Source organism: Gossypium hirsutum, chromosome D07, assembly GCF_007990345.1.
Source record: "Gossypium hirsutum isolate 1008001.06 chromosome D07, Gossypium_hirsutum_v2.1, whole genome shotgun sequence".
Lineage (NCBI taxonomy): Eukaryota > Viridiplantae > Streptophyta > Magnoliopsida > Malvales > Malvaceae > Gossypium > Gossypium hirsutum.
This window is the reverse complement of record NC_053443.1, coordinates 51,641,295-51,662,125: the sequence shown is the minus strand read 5'-3', so window position 1 is coordinate 51,662,125 and position 20,831 is coordinate 51,641,295. Positions and strand designations below refer to the sequence as shown.

Genomic DNA, 20,831 nt, shown 5'->3' with positions numbered 1-20,831 from the left:
TATAGTATTGTTAGTTTTCTTGAGTTGGCATCTAATTGACTTGTGACATTAACTCAATCAATAAGAAATTCTATCACACAAATATGCATGTAGAAACTACCTGTGACACCCCAAACTCGACTCAATCGTCGAATCCAGAGCAACTCAGACTAGCTCAATCTTATTTAACAAGTAATGTGACTTTCAATCAAATAAATGACATTTCATTTTAGTTAATCACAAAAATACATTCAATGAATGTTAATTGAACTCATTTAAAACAATTAAGGATTATACGAGGTTTAAAATGAAGTTAGGATTCGAATCCAAACTCACTTATCCAAATTCAAATAGGGGTTTCGAGACATGGCTTTCATGTCTTGAGACGTGGTGAATTTTATTTTTGATTTGATGTTCGAAGGTATTGAGATAAAAGAATACATGTATCAAGACTTGGACCATAATGTCTCCGGACATGTCTCGAGACACAAGTCCTCTGTTGCAAACCTTTAGCTTTGATGTTTTGTTGTCTTAAGACATAGGTCACTATGTCTCGAGACTTGAATCATGATGTCTCAAGACTTTCTTGGTATGCCTCGAGACCTATACCTAGAAATGTACAATTTGGTCAATTTTTTTCTTGATGTCTCAAGATGCGTTCATGCCATCTCAAGACGCTAGCGTAGAAATGCTTAAAACATACATTTTAATGCATGCAATTTGCAACCAATCTCATACCTAACTTATATAAACTTATAAACAAATTCATATGCATCAATTTAACATAATAATCATGACCATACATTCCTATAATTTTAGGGTTCAATGCATCACCAACTAACCAAGTTAAATAAATAAACTAATACTTATAAATATGCAATCTTCTTCACTTACCAAGCATTGAAATTTATCAAATAGGCATTACAAGTCAAACTACCAAAATATACCATAACCATAATAAAATAGGCATTAAGTCACAAGATTCAAACTAGATACATGCCATTACCTATAAACATACATACAAAGGCACACAAACTTGACTCGAGCTAAGCTAAGCTACTACCCTTGGATGTTTTATGATTCTGATCTACTAAAAACCTGTTTGAGACCTGCGCACGGAAAACAAACATAACCATACATTGAGCATTGTATACTTAGTGGCACTAACATAATTTGAAATCAATATATATAAATAAACTGAAACTAAATTAACAATATAAATTGAAACCGTTAGATCACATATTAACAAGCCTCATTTTAATAATACAAGCCACATAATATTACAAGTTATGCAACTCTTAAAACACTCTTGAAGCATTTGTTATACACTTTTAATTATCAATAATATCGATTCACCCTTAAGGAATTAGTGTCTCATTTCTTTTAACACCATTCATGTCTATAATATAATCATGTCAAATTTGAGGATGGAAACATAGATCAACCCACCAACACACCAGTATACACACCAAAGTGCTAATCGGGCATAAATGTACTGTTCCCACTAATCACACCCGAATACGCTCATACCTTCAGGGAATTGAGCTGGAGATACATTATTGACCTTAAAGGAATTAGAGAACTATTGTAATATAACATGCATTAAGCACTAGATTCAATGTAACACATAAAATGTTGAATCTCCCACCTATCAAATGAACCCTATAGCATGCCAATTATACCTGTGACTCTATCTGATAATGATAATAAGGCATTAATTATTACCAATGATCATTGAAACATATTATAACAAGAAACATAACATTATCATAATATGGTTTTCTAGTCACCAATGTATACACATTCTGACATATCTCAATCAAAATCATGTAGTCAAGTATATATGTACCTTAAGTTTACATGATTCCTTTATCAAATACAATTAAATTGTATTTACAAAGAAAATTAACATCACAATCATATAATATTACAATATTTACCTATAATCATTTCATTTAGTTATGACATATAAATCGTACTAAAATTAATAATGTCTAGTGACATTCAAAGTTGAATAAAATTATAGCACATATCCTTTATAATTTTTATCATATATACTCAATCAAATCACAACATTATTACTTTAATATCCCGTACATATTGTCAAATTAATTATACCTAAGCATAATTCTTAGGATCACTAACACGATTATAAATTCATCTAATTCATGTACACATACTTGGTAACTTACCATTCATGTTCAACTAAGTAAGATTCATCTTATAGTAATCAATATCAAATCCTCAAACATGTAACACCGCAATATCTAAAATATACACATACAAATTTCCAACGTTGTCCAATAGACTCAAATGATCTAGTTTAAATGTACCTCGAATCATGTGTGACATCAATGTTATTTGATTATATTAGACTATCTAATAAAGTGCAAATTAAAGTCAAGTTAAGAAAGCACAAGCTAAAACCATTATCCATTGTCCATTTTGCCTTTGTCCCTCAACATTCCAACCTTGTCTCAACTACGCTTGATAATTCATTTACAAAAGTAGAATTAGTTCACATTCAACAAAGAATAGTAAAAAAACCAAGCATAATTGCACTTTTTCACACTTAAATCCGTTTTTAGCCTTAATATCTAAAATGTGCGTATCTCGTTATTTACCCGATTGAATCAAAATTTGACTTCATATTTATTCTCTAATGACTCAAAATTGATTTTAAAGCTTTAAGCTTAATCTAACTATATCCAAGCTAAGCCACTTTATTTTTTTGTTAAGATCTCTACATAGCTAAGCTTAAATTATCAAGCATTTCATGATTTCTAGCTCAACTACCTTATGATTCCTTTAATGGTAATTTGTAATAACATTATCAATAATAAAATCTAACTAATGGGTTAGCTTCATCATGTTTTCTACTTGACAAATTTATAAGAAATTTAAAGAAAAAGCTTGTTAATTACTTTGCAACATGATCGACAATGGATGAACATCAAGTTTTTCTTTCGACATAATTGGTGCTATCAGTTAACCGGCCAATTCTCATTTCACATCTCAATTTAATACATTGGTTTCCAGCTTCTACTTCCTATCATGCTTTGTACAATACCATTGGTAGACTTGTTCTAAGACTATTTTTGTACACGAATTTTGCCAATAGTGACACTTTCTTTTAATCTAGATATTTTCCATGATCCCATGTAATAATTCAATCTTGAAACTAATTTCTTCTTTTGAGTCCATTGTATCTAACATCATTTAAAGTTTTAATATTTAGTGAATTGTTAAATGTATGATGACTCTTATTTCAATTGAATTCATTCCTTAATATTTCTTTCAATTTCATAAATGAATTGGTTTACTAACTTTCTTTTCATAATTCAACTCTATATAATCAATTTCTTTTCCCAGGCCATGGTTTAATCTCACTTAATTCAAAGTCTTAAGAAAAGTTATTACCCTCATTTTTTTTCAATTAATGACAAAACTTGAAATTTCAATGATACTTTTTTAATTGTTGCCAACTCCATACACTTTGGTACGTCAGTATTCTCCTCGGTGATGCTCGTACTTTCGAACCTAAACTCAATTCAATAATTCATCAATTTAATAGATTATTTTGTATAAATCTCTAAAACCTTTACTTATAAACATATATGTTAGTGCCCATTTAAAATTAAAGTTTGTATCAAATTACTTATAATGCCCCAATTTTCTTAAGTTAGGAATGTTAAAGTATGTTAAGTAATTTAATTTGGTTCAATGGTTGTGTTAAGTAATTTAATTTGGTTCAATGGCTGAGGGTTGTAATTGTTGTGTAAGGTTCTAGGTTCAAATTCTTTTTTTGAAAATTTTGTTAACTTTTGGCTCTATTCCTATCCTTGATATTTGACTTAAATCTTATTTCGCGAGTTTTGTGTTTGAATCCTTGTGTATGCAAAGTGGGAATTCTTTTTGTTTCTTACAATGTGTTAGAAGTTGAGTTACATTCAAATTCTAAATAAATGCGATAGGATTTTAACAAAATATTTTATTTTATTTTTGAATTATCAAAAAAAATCCCTAAGTTTGCTCCCACTTTCAACCGTCTAATCCCTATTCCCTTCACGTTTCTTTTTTTTCTTTTTTTTCTCTATTCTCTTTTTTTCTCCTTTTGTTTCTCTTCTTTGAATTTCTTTCTTTTTCTTTTGATGTTAATTGTTACTTATTGTAGTCCATTCTTCTTTTGGTGATCGTTCAGGATACTTGCTTTTGGATTGTGTTTGTATGTAGTGTAAGTTTATCAAATTACTTTTTATGAATTCCTTAGTCCTTGCCAAATTTTCTAATTTTTTTTAGATTTTTTGCTATTTTTTAAAATTTTTTTTCCTTTTTTATGATTTTTTTGAATTTATTTCAAAAGTAAATCTTTTTTAATGTTGTTAATGGTTGGATGAACTACATCACTGTTTGAAACTTCAGGTACTAAACTGATATAAGAAGTTCTTTAAGTATCAAAGTGATAATTGGGTAAAGGTTGTAATGCCCCAAAAATCTAATCTTTGATTTGATAAAATTCATCATAACTAAGCATTTGTTTTTGTGGTTACGTGCTTTGGGTATGTGTTTTAGGTCTTGTGTTCAAATCTCACTTTTAGATTTTTTGTTATTTTTTAGCCCTAATCTTGTCTTGGTCTTTGTGACTTAAATATTATTTTTGTTCAATTTATGTTAGAATGAGCCTGCTAGTTCGATAGTAAGGTGTTAGTTTTTTTTTGTCTTGTGTTCGAATCCCTGCAGGAGCAAACTGAAATTATATTTTTCATGCCAGTTTCGTTCCTGTTTTTGTGGATGAGTTGGATTTTATTAAACTCCTAAAAATCTGTTTAGTTGAAAGTGGGATAAGATTTGAATTTTTTTTAAAAAAATTAATTTATTAATTTATTTTTATCTCTTTCCAGCCTCCTGTCACGTTTTCACTTCTTTTGTTTTTATTATTTTAATTTTATTTTTAATTTTTCAAATAAATTTGCTCCCATTTTCTTTTTTTCCCCACATTTGTTCCCCAATTTCCTATTTTCACCACCATGCTTTGCAACCGGTTCTGTTTTGTTGCTTTCTATTCTTCTTTTGATTCTTAATCTTTTATGTTTTTTTCTTTATTTTATTTTGGCTGTCATTCTGCTCTTAAATTGATTCTTTATTCACGACTTTGCTTCTCGTTCTCTTGTTGTTCGCTTGATTTTCGGTGTTGTGGTTTTTCGTAGCTATTTCGTTAGGTAACATCGTGATTTTGTTTTAGTAGTTCGGGTTCGGGAGTATTATTGAATCTTGATGGGGAGTCAAGTGTTACTAACGGTTATGATTGTTTTCTTTTGCGTGTTGTCAGTAGAGGATTGTGAGGCTATTGATTCTACTCCAGCCACTTAAACATTAGGTGTCCGTTGTTTCGTAACGTAAGTTTCTAGCGATTCTTGGAAGCCAATTGTAGGTGTTTTTGTTGGATCATTTGATTTAGTTTTCGTATAGTCGTTATTGATTGAGCATTTTAAATGACATTTTTAGGTTTTGGAAGTCTGTGGTTCCATTTACATCTAAATTGAATCAGAAGTGTAATGAAAAACCCAAAAAATAGTGAACAAAGAAAGCCAAAAGAGTGGATTCTCGATGCCACACAACCGTGTGGTAGGCCATGTGTGACACACGACCGTGTGACGGGCCATGTGCTGGACTATGTGAGACACACGGTCTAGGTCATTTTGGCCGTGTGGACCACACGGGCTGGCCATTTAAGCCGTGTGGGTCACACGAGTTTGTGGGTTTAAAATTATTAATTTTTCCCCAAGGCCGTAAACATTTATTGTATTGAGTATTTAATACCCTATATGGTGTGTAGGGATGGAGGTTGGATTGTAAATTTGCATCTGATTCTGTTTCTGTTTCGGTATGTGATATATGTTCTGTATCTGCTCTGTTATGAGTTATGTCTAAAATTTAATCTGTGATACTGATTTAATTAGTTACACACTGAGTTTCAAAAACTCACTCTCTGTTTGTCTGTCACTTTTAGGTAACCTTCAGACCTAGGCAAATCAGTGCGACGGGAGCTCAGTTATAATAATTTGGTTCATTTGATTTATTTAAAATTGAAATTAAGGTGTTTTGTAAATTTTGGACTATTTGGACACTTGAGACTATTTTGGTTTTGGACTTTAATATCATTTTTTTCGCTCAAAATTGATTAATTATTTTTATTGACGACGCTCAATTTTCCTACAAAACAGTAGAGTTTACAGCAAAACATGATGTCTTCCAAAACTTAACGCACTAAAAATTTTTGCTGCAAACTTATACGTTTTAGAAAATGTAAACAAACAACCATTTCACAAATAAGTTAAGAAAGATATGTTATCGAATAAATCGGATTTTCACATAAGAAAAACTAACGACGCCTTTTCAAAACAAAAAAATTTTGGGTTTTCGAATGTACTTGCAATAACATATCCAGATATGGCCATAACGTTTAGGTCGAGTTTGGGTTGTTACATTTTGTGGTATTAAAGTCAGGTTGCAAAACTTGAGCTGTGAAATTTTGGGTTTAAAATTTTGTGAAAACTATTTTTCGAACAAAACCTATTTCTATTTTAATCTAAAAAAAATAAGTTTATGAAAAACCAAGTCTCTGATGCCGATCATGTAAGTACTTCTAACTTAGTTAAACTTATAGTTTAGAAAATTCTGAAACCATTAGAACTACTCCGCGATAGCTAGAATGTAGGAAACTCTGTAAATTCTTTTGATAGCTTTCTGAGCATAAAATATATGTTAATAAATATCAGAACTGATACATAAAACTATGTAATATAGATAAACATACAATGAGTGCACATGAAACTCGTGGCCGTGGTACCCGTGGGCACGGTGGAGACTGAAGAAGAGCTCGAGGTGAACCATCCTTGATGGACAACATGCCCAATTTAGATACAAGTAAAATGCTAGGTACACCTACTATTGAGATTGGCTCACAGACTCAAACGGTTAGGGACGACGCATTGTCCCAAGCCATATTGAGGGTTTTGGAGAATGTTGTTGAGCCCCATTCTAGATCTGGGAGTCGTGGGTTAGTAACTAAACGACTCAAGTCTAATGTTGCTGAATTATTTAGGGGTGTCACTGAAGTCGCCCTGAATGTGGTCAAATATTGGTTGGAGGCCACAGAAAGAATTATGAATGATATTTACTGCACCTCCCGAGCAAAAATTGAAGGGCACAGTTCTTTGCTTTATGACGAGACCTACTAATAGTGGTTGACATTTAGGAGGGTACTAAGCCTGATCAGATTTCTTGGAAGTCTTTTAAGAATACCTTCCAAAGCAAGTTTGTAGGAGTGAGTTATGTGAAAGCTCATAGACACGAGTTTATGGGCCTTACTCAAGGAGATAGGGTCATAGCCAAGTATAAGGCCAAATTTTTGAGAATGAGCAGATATGTTCATAGGCTTGTGTCGACTGATTATAACAAGTGTATCCATTTTGAGGAAAGGTTGAAGTATGACCTCAAGGTTCTGATATCTCCATAGAGGGAGCGAATTTTTGTCGTCTTGGTGGACAAGGGAAATATTTCTAAGGAAGTTAAGTGTACTGAGTGCGAAAATAGGGATCGTGAGAGAGGTAGGACTAAGAGGGATTCAAAGCCCTTTAGTTCTATTCAGAAGCCTAAGAAACGTGTCAGATTTGATAGGCCTCCGAAGGTTGAGGCTCCTGTTACTCCTACTATGGTTCAAACATGTGGAGATTATGGTAGACACCATACAGATGAATGTTGGAAGAGGTTAGGAGTTTGTCTATGTTACAGGTTGATGGAGCACGGTATTAGGAATTATCTACAACACTCTGATTAGGCACAAGCTCCAACTCTAGGTTTGGTTCAGCTTTAAAAGGTAGTACAACAACCACCTAGAGGCCGTGGTCTGGCCAATGGTGGTAAATGTATGGGTAGGTATCAGAGAGTACTGGGCAGAGGTTCTAATCAGACTGAAGTTAGACAGCCTACATTAGTTTTTGCTGCTAGGCACTGTAAGGACAAAGACACCGCAGATGTTATCGCTGATACATTTTTCATTGATTCTGTACTGTATTTTGCATTGATAGATATAGGTTCAACACACTCCTATATAGCTAGCTTCGTTTTTGTGAACTTGAGTATTTCTATTGAGAGCACTTTTGGTGAGGTTACTGTGATCAGTCCACCAAGTCATTCAGTTCGGGTTTATAGGATTTATAGGAGAGTACAGCTGGAGATACAAGGTGCGGTGTTTCTGGTTAATCTGATGCAATTTTCGTTCGAGGAATTTTATCTAATTCTAAGAATGGACTAGCTTGTAGAGCATAGAGTCAACTTGGATTATACTACTAAAAGGGTGATCTTTAGATTTGAGGATGGTTTGGAGGTTGTTATGATCAGTGAGCGTCAAGATTACCTCTCTAATGTGATCTCTGCTCTTGTAGTTGAAAATTTGGTTCGAAAATGATGTAAGGCATTTCTGGCCTTTGTGTAGGATTCAACTTCTATGGATTTATCTATTGGGGATATTCAGATCGTAAAGGAATTTTTAGATGTCTTTCCCAAGGAATTACTGAGGTTGCCTTTGGATAGGGACATCGAATTTGGTATCAAGATCCCACGGGGTACAGCTCAAGTGTCCATCGTTCCCTACTGCATGGCATCGAAGGAGCTTATAGAATTGAAGGCTCAACTTCAGAAACTTTTCAATTGAGGGTTCATTCGACCTAGTGTGTTGGCAAGCTCCAATTCTATTTGTAAAGAATAAGAATGATATAATGAGGACGTCTATGGATTATCGTTAGCTGAATAAGTTGACGGTAAAGAATAAGTACTCAGTTCTGAGGATCGATGACTTATTCGATCAATTTCGTGGGGCCTTTATGTTTTCTAAGATCAATCTCCGCTTTGGGTACCATTAACTTAAGGTTAAGATGATTTATGTTCATAAAACTACTTTAAGGACTCGTTATAGGCACTACGAGTTTTTAGTTACGCCCTTTGGTTTGACGAATGCTCTGACTGCATCCATGGACCTTAAGAGTCAGGTTTTTCAGTCATATTTGGATCAGTTCATCGTGGTCTCCATTGATGTCATTCTGGTATACTCTAAGACTAAGAATGATCATGATGAACATCTTAGAGTAGTTCTTTAGATACTTTGTGAGAAAAAGCTTTACGCTAAGTTAAGAAAATACAAGTTCTGGTTAAAAGGGAAACTTTTCTAGGGCATGTGGTATCTGTTGAGGGGATTTGAGTTGATCCTAAGAAAATCGAGGGTGTGCTCAGGTGGAAGTAGCCTAGGGGTCTTAAGAAAATCTTGGTTTAATGGGTTATTATCAGAGGTTTGTTGAAGGGTTCTCACTTATTGCAGCTCCTTTAACTAAGTTGTTGCATAAGAACGCACTATTTTTCTAGACAGATGAGTAGTAATCGAGCTTTGAAATGCTCAAATCTGTTTTGACTCAGGCTTCTATTCTAATACAGCCTGAATCTGGCAAAGATTTTTGTGGTTTTTAGTGATGCATCGCATGTTGGATTGAGTTGTGTTCTGATGCAAGATGGTGAGGTAGTGGCTTATACATCTTGACAACTTAAGTTACACAAAGGTAACTATCCTACACACGATCTTGAGTTGGATGTGGTTGTCTTCGCCTTGAAAATTTAGAGGCATTATTTGTGTGGTGAGAGATATATCATTTGAACCGATCACAAGAGCTTTAAATATCTCCTAACTCAGAAAGAGTTGAATCTTAGGTAACATAGATGGATTGCGTTGCCTAAGGGCTACGACTGTATGATTGAGTATCATCTTGGTAAGGCCAATGTGATGGTTGATGCTTTTAGTCGTAAAGCAATGTCTGATTTGAGGGTGATGTTTGCTCGCTTAAGTCTGTTTGATGACAGGGGTCTATTAGTCGAGTTACAAGTTAAGCCAATTGGGATTGATCAAATTTCGGTTAAACAGTTAGGGATGACTCTTTGATTCTGCGATTTTGTCAGGTTGAGAAAAGTAGTACTTCTGATTTTGGGCTGAACAGTGATGAAGTCCTATGTTTCCGAGGTCGGGTTTGTGTGCCTAATGATTCTGATTTGAGGCAATCTATTTTGCGAGAAGCACATAGTAGCCCTTATGCTATGTATCCCAGTGGAAATAAGATGTATCAAGATCTCCTAAAGTTATACTGGTGACCTAATTTGAAACCAGAGGTAACGAATTTTGTCTCTCATTGTCTGACATGCCAACAAGTTAAGGTTGAGCATCAATTGCCTTTAGGTTTGCTTTAACCTGTTAATATTTGTCTTTGAAAATGAGAACATGTGACCATGGACTTCGTTAGTGGGTTGCCCCTAACACCCACTAAGAAAGATTCTGCTTAGGTCATCATAGATCATTTGACCAAATCTGCCCATTTAACACCCACTAAGAAAGATTCTGTTTAAGTCATTGTAGATCATTTGACCAAATTTTCCCATTTAACACCCACTAAGTAAGATTCTGTTTAGGTCATCGTGGATCATTTGACCAAATCTGCCCATTTTCTTTTTATTAGGATGAGATATTCTCTTAAGAAGTTGGCTAAATTGTACATTTTCGAGATCATTAGACTTAATGGGGTTTCGATCTCAATTATTTCTGATAGGGATTCTTACTTCACTTTTTGATTTTAGAAGAAACTTCATGAGGCTCTGGGTACTCGATTGGACTTCAATATTGTGTTCTATCCTCAGAAAAATAGACAATCTGATAGGGCGATTCAGATACTGGAGGATATGTTTCGGAGTAGTGTGATCGACTTTCGAGGTAATTGAGAGGAGTTTCTACCACTAAATGAGTTTGCGTATAATAACAGCTTCTAGTCCAGTATTCAGATGGCACCTTATGAGGCTCTATATGGTCGTAAGTGTCATACCTCGTTGTGCTTGACTAAGTTGGGTGAGAGATGGGTTTTGGGTCCTAAATCGGTTTATGAGACTAAGGGCAAGGTTAAACTGATTCGAGATCGTCTTAAGGCGGCTTCTGATAGAAAAAGTCTTATTCGGATCTAAAGAGAAGAGATATCGAGTATTCTGTAGGGGATCAAGTCTTTTTGAAGGAATTTTCGTGGAAGAAAGTTCTACGATTCAGACGTAAAAGTAAGTTGAGCCTTAGGTTTATTGGACCTTATCAAATTTTGAAACATGTGGGACCGGTCGCCTATTAGTTAGAGCTACCTCTAGAGTTGAACCGTATTCATGATGTGTTTCAAGTCTTTATGTTGAGGCAATATCGATCTGACCCATTTCACATTGTATATGTTAAGAAGATTGAGGTAAGATCAGATTTGACCTTTGAAGAAGAGCTGGTTCAGATTCTAGATCAAGATATTAAAGTCTTGAAGAGGAATACCATCTCGTTGGTAAAGGTTCTGTAGAGGAATCATGGCATTAATGAAGCCACTTGGGAACTTGAGGATTCGATTCGACTGTAATATCCACATCTGTTTGAATCAGGTAAATTTAGAGGCCAAAATTTCTTTTAGGGGGGAGAGTTTTAACGCCCCAAAAATTTAATCTTTGATTTGATAAAATTTGTCATAACTAAGTATATATTTTAGTGGTTAAGTGCTTTGGGTATGTGTTTGAGGTCTTGGGTTCGAATCTTGCTTTTAGAAATTTTGTTATTTTTGGTCCCTACTCCTATATTGGTCTTTGTGACTTAAATATTATTTTTGTTCAATCTGTGTTAAAATGAGCTTGCTGGTTTTATGGTAAGGTGTTAGCTTACCCTTTGGTTTTGTGTTTGAACTGTTGGGAAATATGCCCATATTGTAGTACATATGTAACTATTTCATATTTATTTGAATGATGAATAAATAAATAAAGTTAATTTCACATTTCACTATTATATTTTTTGTATTTATGTCTTTTATATTTTGCTTGTATAGTGAAATTGTGACAAACAAATATTAGCCCATTTTCATGCAGCCATTTACCCTGTTTTGCAACCGGTTCTATTTTGTTCCTTTCTATTCTTCTTTTGATTCTTGATCTTTTATGTTTTTTTTCTATTTTCTTTTGGCTGCCATTCTGGTCTTATATTGATTCTCTCTTCACGACTTTGCTTCTCGCTCTCTTGCTGTTTGATTGATTTTCGGTGTTGGTTTGTCGTAGTTGTTTTATCAGGTAACATCGTGATTTTGTTTTAGTAGGTTGGGTTCGGGAGTATTATTGAATCTTGATGAGGAATCGGGTGCTAGTAATGATTATAATTGTTTTCATTTACGCGTTGTTAGTAGAGAATCGCGAGGCCGTTGGTTTTACTCCAGCCACTTCAGCGTCGGGTGGTCATCGTTTCGTAGCGTAAGTTTTTAACGGTTCTTGGAAGCCGATTGTAGGTGTTTTTGTTGGATCATTTGATTTGGTGTCCATATAGTCATTATTGATTGAGCGTGTTAAATGACATTTTTAGGTTATGGAAGTCATATGGTTCCATTTGCATTGAAATCAGATTAGTTTTGTAACGAAAAAACCCAAAAAATAGCGAACGGTGAAAGCCGAAAAAGTGGATCGTCGATGCCACACGGTCGTATGACAGGCCGTGTGCAGAACTATGTGAGACACAGTCTAGGCCAATTGGGCCATGTAGGCCACATGGACATATGGGTCTAAAATTTTGAATTTTTTCTAAGTCCGTAAACATCATTTGGATCAATCGTAGGCCTTCCATAGGGTCAGTATGTTATAAATTAAGCTATAAAACACGAATTTTGATCATTTATTAGCATAAAATTATATATAAATACGCATGTTGAAATTATATAAGATAAGTAAAATTTGTAATATGCTATGTATGAATTGAAAAATGTTATGTATGTCCTGATATTTGATAAGTATGACCTGATTTTGATATTGAACATGTATGACATATACATGTCTGGCAATTGATATTTTTGTATGTGCATTTGGGATGAGATTTATGTATTTGGAGGAAGTGTGGACAGTATAATAACTTGTCGTATTTGGTGGCTCAGCCAAACATATTTCTGTAAATAGCGATAAATCACTAATGATATGGAAGCTAAGTTGCAAATATTATGAAAAGTGTCATACCGACACTAAGCGGTATGTGGGGTTGGATGGGTATTTAATACCCTATATGGTGTGTAGGGATGGTTGGAGATGGTGTGTAGCAAATAGGGGTAGGATTATAAATTTGCATCTGATTCTTTTTCCATATGTGATATATGTTCTATATGTACTCTATTATGAGTTATGTCTAAAATTTAATCTGTGATACTGATTTAATAAGTTACACATTGAGTTTCAAAAACTCATTCTCTGTTTGTCTGTCACTTTCAGGTAAGCCTTAGACTTAGCGGATTGAAGCGATGGGAGCTCGATTTATTTAAATTTGGAATTAAGTTGTTTTCTAAATTTTGGATTGTTTGGACACTTGGGATTGTTTTGGTTTTGGACTTTAATATCGTTTTTTTTCGCTCAAAATTGATTAATTGTTTTTATTGACGTCGCTCGATTTTCCTGCAAAATAGTGAATTTTCATGCAACAAATGGTGTTTTCCAAAATTTAACGCGCTAAAGATTTCTACTACAGACTTATACATTTTAGAATATGTAAACAGACAACCGTTTCACAAATCGGTTAAGAAAGATATGTTCTCGAATAAATCAAATTTTCACATAACAAAAACTAACAACACCTTCTCAAAACCAATGAATTCTGGGTTTTCAAATGAATTTGCAATAGCATTTCTAGATTTGACCATAACGTCTAGGCCGAGTTTAGGGTGTTACAAAGTTAAAGACAGTAGCCAATATTGTATAAAAAATAACTAGCCTCTAAATAGAGATTATATGTCTAAAGACAGTAGCCAGTGAAGCTTGGTTTGAGTTTAGAACAAATTTCATTAGCCCATGGGCTTATCTTTTTTCACAAATAACATCTTACGTGGCTCTATCTGACCTTGAAAATACTAAAATCCTAAGCTAAACAAATTAACTTGCACTAATATAAAGATTATTCAATTTTTTACTAATAAATATTGGATGCAAATGTAAAACACATTACACTAGTAAGAAAAGATCGTAAGTTCAAATCTTAAAAACAATATTATTGGGAGGGACAACTATGAATCCCAAACAAGTATTGTAAAATGGACATGAATATTAATAAATACTCAATTTTACCTTTTTATGATCTCATATGATATATTTTTTTAAAAGTTATAACAATTTTAATATTTTCAGCCATTACAAACATTAAACCGATTAATTAATTCAATAATTAAACTGAATAATTAATTAACTAGCAAATTAATTAACTATACTTAAGATTGAATTTAAAAAGTGAATTAAATAAAATTGATGTAACATGTAAAATTATATAAATTAAAATATATAAGTCCATATATTCTTTATAAATTTCAAATTTAGTCCCTAAAATTTTATTTCTAGAAAGTTAGTCTCTCTATTTTCAAAATTAGGTTCAATCGTTAACATTGTTAAATTTATTTTGTTAAATTCATGTTCATTACAATGCCAATTTTTTTAGTTACGTTGCTACCAAGTAAGTATTTTTTTTCAAAATGTCACACTAACAAATTTAACATTGTTAACAATTGGACTTAAATTTTAAAATCTTAAAAGTAGAGGGACTCATTCTTAAAAATATAAGTACATGGACTAAATTTTGAATTTATGAAGAGTACATTACTAGTAACATATTTTAACTAATTAAGTATCCATAATTGTATTGTAGATTTAACTTTGTTATTGTACATTACTTTTTTGTTATTTTTGTAGAGTTTGTGGAGTTATGCCTCTCATTTTTCAGCTTTTCTTATCCTAGTTAAACTTTGTTTTTAGTTTCCCATTTAAACGCTGATTAGTGTAGGTTATTTTAATATTATTTGACCTATGAATTTAGCCTATAAATAGACCCTTTTTTCCATCCTAGAAAGATAACCCATTACACATTTAATTATTAGCTTTTACAAGCTTTTAGAGAATTTCATGTTTACATTTTGAGGGTTCTTATTTCAGGTTTCAAGGTTTAGTTTTATCTCTGTCTTTTGTACTATTCTTTTTTGTCGTTTTAGTGAAATTATCTTTGCACGTGGTTTTTTATCTTCCTCGGAGAGGTTTTTCCACGTAAAATATTTATGTTCGATCTTTTCAATTTTTTCATTATTTTACTTGTTCGTTGCTTAAACTGAGTTTATCCCGAACAAACTGGTATAAAAGCTAGTTCGATTTCTGCAATCAACCTGTTCAGAGATGGCAGCAACAAGGTTTGATATTGATAAGTTCGATGGCATCGCAAATTTCAATATGTGGCAAGTTCGGACAATCTTGAGAAGGTCCTTATAGAGAAAAAGCCTACAGACATGGATAAATCAAAATGAGATATGTTAGATAAAAAAAAGTTTTATCCATCATTTAATTATGTGTAACAAATGATATATTGTAGGAGACTTTGATGGAGAAAACGACATTCACCTTATGAAAAAGGTTAGAAACCCTTTACGCGACAAAATCTCTGATTAACCGATTGGTGTTGAAACATCGTCTATACACGTTCTACATGAATGAAAGTAAGCACCTTAAAGGTTACATCAGTCAATTTATTACTCTTTTGAATGATTTAAAAAATATTGAGGTTCAGATTGACGATGAAGATCAGGCTACACTATTATTGTGCTCTTTACCTCATTCATACAAGTCTTTTAGGGAGACCTTGATTTATGGTAGAGCTAATCTCTCATTCGAGGATGTGAAGGGTCATATGTTAAGTAAAGACAAACTCGACAATGAGTTCGGTTCAGATAGGCAATCATCGGGTTTGGAAGCATCAAAGAAGCTAGAAAAGAGATGTCGCTATTGTAAGAAGTTAGGTCACGTTAAGGCAGATTTTACAAACTGAGAAATAAAAGGGCTGCTGAGAGCAACGAGGAAGATTTTGTTGGTGCTAATTCGGCTAATGACAAGGGTGATGATTTCTTACTGGTGCCAACAAGTGAAAGCTCTAAGCTTACGTCCAAGTGGATCCTGGATTCGAGATGTTCTTTCCACATGTGTCCCAACAGGGACTGGTTCTCCACATACAGTTCTATTGAAGGTGGAGTTGTGCACATGGGGAATGGTTCACCCAATAAAGTAACTGAAATTTTTACTGTTCAAATCCAAATGTAAGACGGGACAATTAGGACACGGTCAGATGTCAAGCATGTGCCTGACTAAAAAATCTCATCTCCTTGGGAATTTTGGACTTGAAGGGTTGTAGAATTAACATCAAGTCAAACGAAATTAAGGTATCCTGTGGGTATCTTGTTTTAATGAAAGGTAAAAATATTGACAGTCTTTATATTCTGGAAGGATCAACGGTGACCAATGAAACAGGACGTCCTTCATTTATTAATGAGTCTAAGTCGACTCATTTGAAGTGGAGACAACTTGGTCATAGGAGGGAAAAAGGAATGACCATTTTGTATAAGAGAGGTTCTTTTTTGGATGCAGGTTTTGAAAAGATAGGGCACTACATTTGAGGAAATTAGACCCAGGTCAGTTTTGATTTGACAGTGCACAAATAAAATACTAGAGGACTTCCAGCTTCTAAGCAAAACTTTGACACAATTAATATCCTGCATAGTTTGATATAAGCCCATGGCGGGCTTTGGCAAAGAAGGTGTTGTGAAAATACGAGTCAATGTGGAGATTTGTGGAGTTATATCTCTCATTTTTCGGTATTTCTCCCAATTAAACTATGTTTTTAGTTTCTCACTTAAACTCTAATTAGTTTAGGTTATTTTAATATTAGTTTCCCACTTAAACTCTAATTAGTTTAGGTTATTTTAATATTGTTTGACCTATTAATTTAGCCTATAAATAGACCCATTTTTTCCACCCTAGAAAGATAACCCATTACACATTTAGGTATTAGCTTTTACAAGCTTTCAGAGAATTTTGTGTTTATGTTTTGAGGGTTCTTATTTTGGGGTTCATGGTTTAGTTTTATACTCATCTTTTGTACTCTTCGTTTTTACTGTTTTTGTGAAATTATCTTTGCCTATGTTTTTTTATCCTCTTTAAAGAGGTTTTTCTACATAAAATATTTGTATTCGATCTTTTCAATTTCTTAGTTATTTTACTTGTTCATTGCTTAAACTAGGTTTATCCCCAACAAAGTTACTCTTTGCACATATAAAATTTAATTTCTTTATTTTTTATCTTTGAAATTTAATCCCTTTATTCTTATGATAAATGAAATCCAATTGATAACATTATCAAATAAATTCTGTCAAATGGGATTCTATGACATTTTAAAAATAAAATATTTACTCATTTGGTCAAAATTACATGCGTGGAAGACCAAATGAACAAATAAGAATATAGAACCTATGATTGTAATTTTTTTTTTGAATGAGGTTGTAAAGTTCTTCAATATTATTAAGATAAGCAAACTTTTCTTTTTGTGCTTACAGGACTTCCACGAGGCTTTAAATTGGCCATGTGAGCAAATTTCTTTTTATTTTAAAATTGTCACATATCTAATTTAACGATATTTTTTAATGTTATCAATTGAATTTTAATTATTAAATCAAAAGAATAAGGAGACTAAATATTTAGAAATAAAGTAAAGAGACTAAATTTTAAATGTACAAATAGTACAAGGATTGAAAGCATAATTAAATCCAATTACATTTATGATAAAAATTAATGACCATAATTTAGTACATCAATCTTATATTTTTTTTTCTTATATAGCCCATTCGGACAATAGAGTTGCGGATTGTCTTAGCCGTGTGAGCTTAGAGCGTGAGGATACTCTCACACTTGGATTGAATTACCCACCTCTATGCATGGTCTTGTGATTCATGATACTTCAAGTTATGAATGACCTTTTACTATAAAAAAAATTATAACTAATGCAATGTAATCATAAATATAAATATATATTCGAATGATTATAAAATAGTTACAAATCATTACAATGCATCACAAGATGAAAATTTAAAATAATCCAAACAAAGTTCATATAAAATGTCATGATGAGATTGAAGACTCACACATGATAGTTACGTAACATAAGATTAGAACCTAGATATTAAAAATTTAAAACCAAAATAATAATTTTTTTTCCAGAAACGGTAGTTGGGACTTGGGGAGGTTTTTTGTTTTGTTTCTAGGGGGAGGTAAACTTGGTGGCCAACGTTCACAGTATTTCCTGGAAAATGTGTTTTGACTGATCCACAAAATATGGGCACTGTGGTTACTGCTACAGTAATGTACTCGTAGATGCAAATGCAAAGTGCAATTTGCACTCACTGAAATCACTTTGACAACAGTTTACTAATCTTGCGGGAAGCTAAATTTCTTTCAAACTCTAGAATTACAATCCAACTTTTCATTCATATATCCCCCTAAACTTTTTTACAAACAAAATATTTCACCTGTAATTTTAATTCAATGCTATGCATAAAGATATAAAGAATGAGGCACATCTGTCTTTTGAATGAGAAGCATATATATTGTTTATGGCTATTCTTTTTGTTTTTTTGCTCCCAATATTCAAGACTTAATGTTGCAGGGTCACTATCTGTAGGGCCAATCTTTTACAATGACATGGGAATTGATTCATAAAATTTGCTTTTTCTGCCTTCACATTTTGGTCATTTTATACTTAATTGGACGGTGTGGATCGTCGTGTCTATCTTTTCTACAAGTGAGTTCATTCAATAGATTGGTTTTTATTTCTACAAATAAACATTATTTAATTTCCTTTCGGTTTCGTCTCACCTTTTTTATTTTCTTTTCCGCAACTTGATTCCATCCAAGTCCACCATGTTTATCTTCAACCTGATCTCCAAACCCACAATTTTGTAACCCCCCCCTCCATGTGTTCTCTGAATCTCTCAACCATGGATTTGGACGATGATAAACGTGCTAAAAGAAGGAAAACCCAGACTGAAGATGATGATGATCATCATCATCATCATCAACCACAGCCAACAGCCATGGAAACCCTTCCCAACGAAATCATCGTCGACATACTTTCGAGGTTACCCATCACATCTTTGGTGCAATTCAAGTTCGTATGCAAACGATGGCGTGCCTTAACTCAAGACCCTGTTCTTGCCGATATGCATCTTTCATGGAAAGCTGATGGAAACGACCCCTGCCTCATCCTTCACTGTGATTTTCCCATACGAAATCAGCTTTATTTCCTGGATTTATCAGCTCACAACCAAGACAAAGACAAGGTAAAAAGGTTATATGTACCTTTTCAAGCTACCATGCCTGAATTTGATGTTGTAGGTTCCTGTAATGGTTTATTATGCTTATCTGACTCGTTATACAACGATGCACTTTATGTTCACAATCCTTTCACCATGGATTGTATAGAGCTACCAAAATCTAGACAATACTCTGATCAAGAACTCGTTTTCGGATTCGGATTCCATCCCAAAACCAAGGAATACAAGGTTGTTAAGATAGTTTACTATAGGAATACTAGTAGTTACAGTCGTGCCCGAAGAACTGTCTATCCACAATCAGATGTTCAAATTTACACACTAGGAAGCTCTTCGTGGAGGAGTCTAGGGAAAGTATCATATCAATTCGTAAGGCGGCCTTCGGAGGCTTTGGTTAATGGAAGACTTCATTGGGTGAGTAGGCCAAGACGATACCATCCGGCTCGCCGTCTTATCTCCTTCGACTTAGCGGATGAACAATTCCGGGAAGTCCCGAAACCGGATTGTGGTGGTTTAAATAGGTGTAACTTTCATCTGTCTGTTTTAGGTGGTTGTCTTGCTGCAGCTGTTTATGGGAATTATGGGAAGTTGGAGATATGGGTTATGAAGTGTTATAACGTGAATGAATCTTGGGTTAAACAATTCACCATTGGAGCATACATGCCCAAGTGTTTGAAGCTGAATTTGGATCGACATAGGCCTTTGAAGATATGGAAGACTGGTTCCAATGGGAAAGTGGTTCGAGTTCTGTGTTTACTAAACAGTGGGGAAGTATTGTTGGAGTATAAGAACAGGGTTTTGGTGTCTTATGATCCAAAGAAAGGGAAATTCAGAGATCTTGTATTTCATGGGTTACCTAATTGGTTTCAAACAGTTGTTCATACAGGCAGTTTGAATTGGCTTAACACCCTTCATTGATTGTGAGTTTGCTGATCTCGTTTTAGATAAAAGAAAAAAGTTTATGCATTCCAATGTTAATTTGTTTTTGTAATTCCTCAATTTAGCTTGATACATATCATTGTCATTTTATGAGTATTGTTAATTATATACAATCCAAATTTGGGAAATTTTAGATGGTGAATTTCTTTCTTATTTAAATGTAGTAGTTTGATTTTTTTTTTTCCCCATTTTAAATAAATCATTACCTAATTTTAATTTTATCTTTTTTCTTGTAAAAGTTAGATAACAATCCCTTCAAAGCTGACTAGAAAGATAACGTTACCAAACAAATGAACAAAAGTGATTTTGACAATTGTATATCAAAGACCAAGTTTAAAAATAAATAAAAAGAACCCAACCACCCATAGTATAGGTAATTAAAGTTAGGGATACTGGGAATAAATAAGTAGGCATTCAACGATATGAAACCTAATTCAACCTTGAAGAATAAACCAAAAATGGACTGCCGTTTTTATGCATGTGAAGAGGGTTTTGTCAAGCTCCTAACTCACCTGCATTATAATAACCAACAACTTGCAATGACCCAATAATTGTGACTCTGAAATGTCCTTTACTGTTCAAGGGAAGGACGAAGAGTACAGCAATCTTTAATGGATTTACTAGCCAAAGCAAAGGTAAAGTTCTTAAGAAGAGTGTTCA

General features: G+C 33.5%; 1 protein-coding gene across 1 annotated transcript; it reads left to right on the top strand.

Annotated features, from left to right (window-relative positions):
• Positions 1 to 18,288: 18,288 nt before the first annotated feature.
• On the top strand, positions 18,289 to 20,313 carry LOC107955033 (F-box protein At3g07870). Its single transcript, XM_041097811.1, has 2 exons — positions 18,289 to 18,703; positions 18,817 to 20,313. Exon 2 carries the CDS (start codon positions 18,876 to 18,878, stop codon positions 20,148 to 20,150), a length of 1,275 nt encoding a protein of 424 aa, XP_040953745.1. The 5' UTR covers positions 18,289 to 18,703; positions 18,817 to 18,875; the 3' UTR covers positions 20,151 to 20,313.
• The last annotated feature ends 518 nt before the right edge of the window (positions 20,314 to 20,831 follow it).

What these genes read in the sequence shown, in the direction of transcription:
- LOC107955033 (XM_041097811.1), top strand. Translation starts at nt 18,876, where the DNA reads ATGTGTTCTCTGAATCTCTCAACCATGGATTTGGACGATGATAAACGT.